We start from the raw sequence: 2,928 nt of genomic DNA, 5'->3' as shown, positions 1-2,928 counted from the left end.
CAATCACCGCAACACTGAAGTAATTGGTAACATTAGCTTGTCACTAATATTAAGTATCAATCCGCTGGGTCGTGACCCCCCCCCCCCCCCCCCCCCCCCATATATAAAACGGTTATCTATATAAATTAATTTGATGCCCTTAATTATATTTTTTCATTGGTGTTATCAATGTAACATACCCTCCATCATACAGTTCCATCTACCGTTGAGTAAAGACAGTTTTAGTGCCTTTTTAGTTGTCATGGTTACAGTACTGCGTTCAAAATGGCGTCCTTGCTTGGAGAGCAACTGTTTCAAATTAGTGGTCAGGGTCCACCACCTTCAAAAGATTTTTTCCAACTTGTGATCACCAAAAATGAGGTTAAGTATTGATATGTTTTCTCTCTCCATATATAGAAAAGCTGAATTACAAAGATTAATTCAATGGAGCTGTTAAACAGAGGCTAACTTAATCTTTACCCAAAGTTGAATAGCTTAAAATATGACTGGGCTACTAATGAATTATTTCTTTGGTATGTAGCTGTCTGGTTACTTGACCAAGCCAGCTATTGCTGGTCATGTAAAAATGTTTACATCGTAAGTTGAGGAAGTACAGTGAATTGATCGTAAAAAGACACAGCAATGTAACCTATTTGTAAAATGAATAGATATTTAATTTTAATGCTCAAGTAGGTCAAATGCATCATGCCTAAGGGAATTATATTGTTATAGCTTCAATGGTATGGATTAAAATGTTATTCTTTTTTGTAACTGTAGATAATATGGACATCGTGGAAGATTTCTTTGCGACTTGAAAGTAGAGGCACTGCACCCAGGCAGCTAAAGTCAACTCATCACAATTTCCTCCATGATAAAATACTAACAAGTAAGGTTTCTTCATCAGAATAATCACTATCCAAAGAGCCTTTTGATTAGTCCCCTGGTACTAGATATGCTTTATTAAACTTTTTTGGTTAAGTGAAAATCAATCATTTAACAGAGAATGCTTATGTAAGATTTTGTCAGTCTCATTCTGTGCTTTGGCATTTATTATCTATAGATGAAGTGTGCACTGTTTTTGGCCAGAGGATCCTTGAATACACAAAATCACTTTGTGAAGGAAAGTTTGATTATCTGGAGCGCCTACCTGATGATGTATTACTCAAAATCGTGTCCTACCTGCAGCTGAAAGACACAACACTGCTGGCACAGGTATCACACAGATTTAGAAAGGTGAGAGTCTCTTAAAATGACAAGTTGAGCGCAGTATTTTACTTTACATAATGCAGTTTTTCTCGTCAGCATCGGGTTTTCTTTTCATGTGCTCTGTTTGGACTCTACCAGTTCTGCAATTCTGAGAAGTTTTGGGAGCAGACTGTAAGGCATCGCTGTGCTGAGTTTACTAGTAACATGGAGCTCATAGCCAATGCCATGGGCTGGAGGAGGACCTTTTTCACCTTCTTTCACAAGACTAACAATAAAGATCAGCAGTAATGGGAAAAAAATAGTTTAATTACTTTTCTAAAGCACTATAATGCAAGTGCTCATCACAGTGGATGATAACCAATATTCACTTTGTGAAAATCGAGCAGTGTTTTCAACCAGATTTAGTGAGTGAATTTTGTGTGATCTACAAAAATTGTGTCTTTTTTTGTTGTTGTTGTTGCTATGTTCTAGCTACACTCTGGAACTGATTTATAGTTATTCAGTAGAGAGCCACCATTACTTGCAAGTTATGTGTGCCTGAAACAGTGCACAATGTGTGACATTACAGGTAAATATAATACGTGTATTTTATGACATTTAGTTCCTGATTATGTTTCCTGAATTATAAACTGGTAAAACACAATCTAAAATGGCTTATAACAAAAAAAAACAAAAAAACAACAACAACAGAAAATACAAAAACGTTCTGATGACATCATATCAGGTCAATGGTAAATTTCAACATATATTTCCTGTTTGCATTTGCCAGTGAATTGTAGTTGTGCCCTCTGTTGAAGGCCCTCAGCACCTTTGCGTAAAGCCAATGTGGGTTTGTGTAACATGCTGTGTTCAGTTAAACAGCCAGCAGAGGGAGCAACACTGCAATGAAAACTAGAGCCAGATGATGGGAGGAGGAGGAGGATCAGGCAAATAACCCATTGGGTAACGTGTGCAAAACAAGTCCTGTAGTTCTGGATACCATATTCAGGCCTAAAGACTACAACACACCTATTTTGGATTGAAACCTTGTACATAAACGTGTGGAAGGGAAGGGCATCTGTCACTCTGCTCATACCTCACCCGAAACCTGTACAAGCAAGCTACAGTACTGTAAGACAAAGGTATGCATTGTTTTCTTTTTCTGTTTTCAGTGCCTTAGTGGATCAGTGACAACATATGGTATAATAAAGGTTAACAAAACAGTGATAAATGTGAGTATTGTCTGCATTCCTCTAACAGTGAATTAGAAACAAAGTCTATCTTGAGTTAAGAGATAACAAGAACAGCACATTTTAATATGCAGCTATTTTCATAAATGACTAATCTCCCCTGTTGAATATTCTTCTACATAAACGATAGCCGGGTTTCACAATGATCAGATATGACCGCACACAGCTCTGACTGCTAGGTACCACCGCCTATTATTAGCCTCTGATACCGCCTTCTCAGCTGAGTCCGGTCTAGGAGGAAAAATATTCATTACGTAACAATAAAGGATCTGTCTCCCAGGCTCACTTCCTGAATACCACAGCAGCAACAAGGCCTCATACTGAGGCAGAGCGGAAGCTTCCATTTGTTTGTTGGAGCAGTGCTGCATGTTTTCTGCTTATCCCTTTTGCTCCACACATTCACCACACCACCCCTCCTTCTCAGCTCCTTTTTTGTGGGTCAGTGATGCAGCGGGAGTGACGCAGCAGTGGCAGCAGCCTCCAGAAGGCAACTATACACAGCAGGAAGCAGGGA

General features: G+C 38.8%; 1 protein-coding gene across 1 annotated transcript; it reads left to right on the top strand.

Moving 5' to 3' along the window:
• The first annotated feature begins 164 nt into the window (after positions 1 to 164).
• On the top strand, positions 165 to 1,760 carry fbxo36a (F-box protein 36a). Its single transcript, XM_084559607.1, has 4 exons — positions 165 to 360; positions 757 to 865; positions 1,040 to 1,212; positions 1,324 to 1,760. Exons 1-4 carry the CDS (start codon positions 265 to 267, stop codon positions 1,471 to 1,473), a joined length of 528 nt encoding a protein of 175 aa, XP_084415733.1. The 5' UTR covers positions 165 to 264; the 3' UTR covers positions 1,474 to 1,760.
• Positions 1,761 to 2,928: the final 1,168 nt, after the last annotated feature.

The sequence above is a fragment of the Chelon labrosus genome (genome assembly GCF_963514085.1).
Source record: "Chelon labrosus genome assembly, chromosome: 13".
Taxonomy (NCBI): domain Eukaryota; kingdom Metazoa; phylum Chordata; class Actinopteri; order Mugiliformes; family Mugilidae; genus Chelon; species Chelon labrosus.
This window is presented reverse-complemented; position numbering and strand designations above follow the sequence as displayed.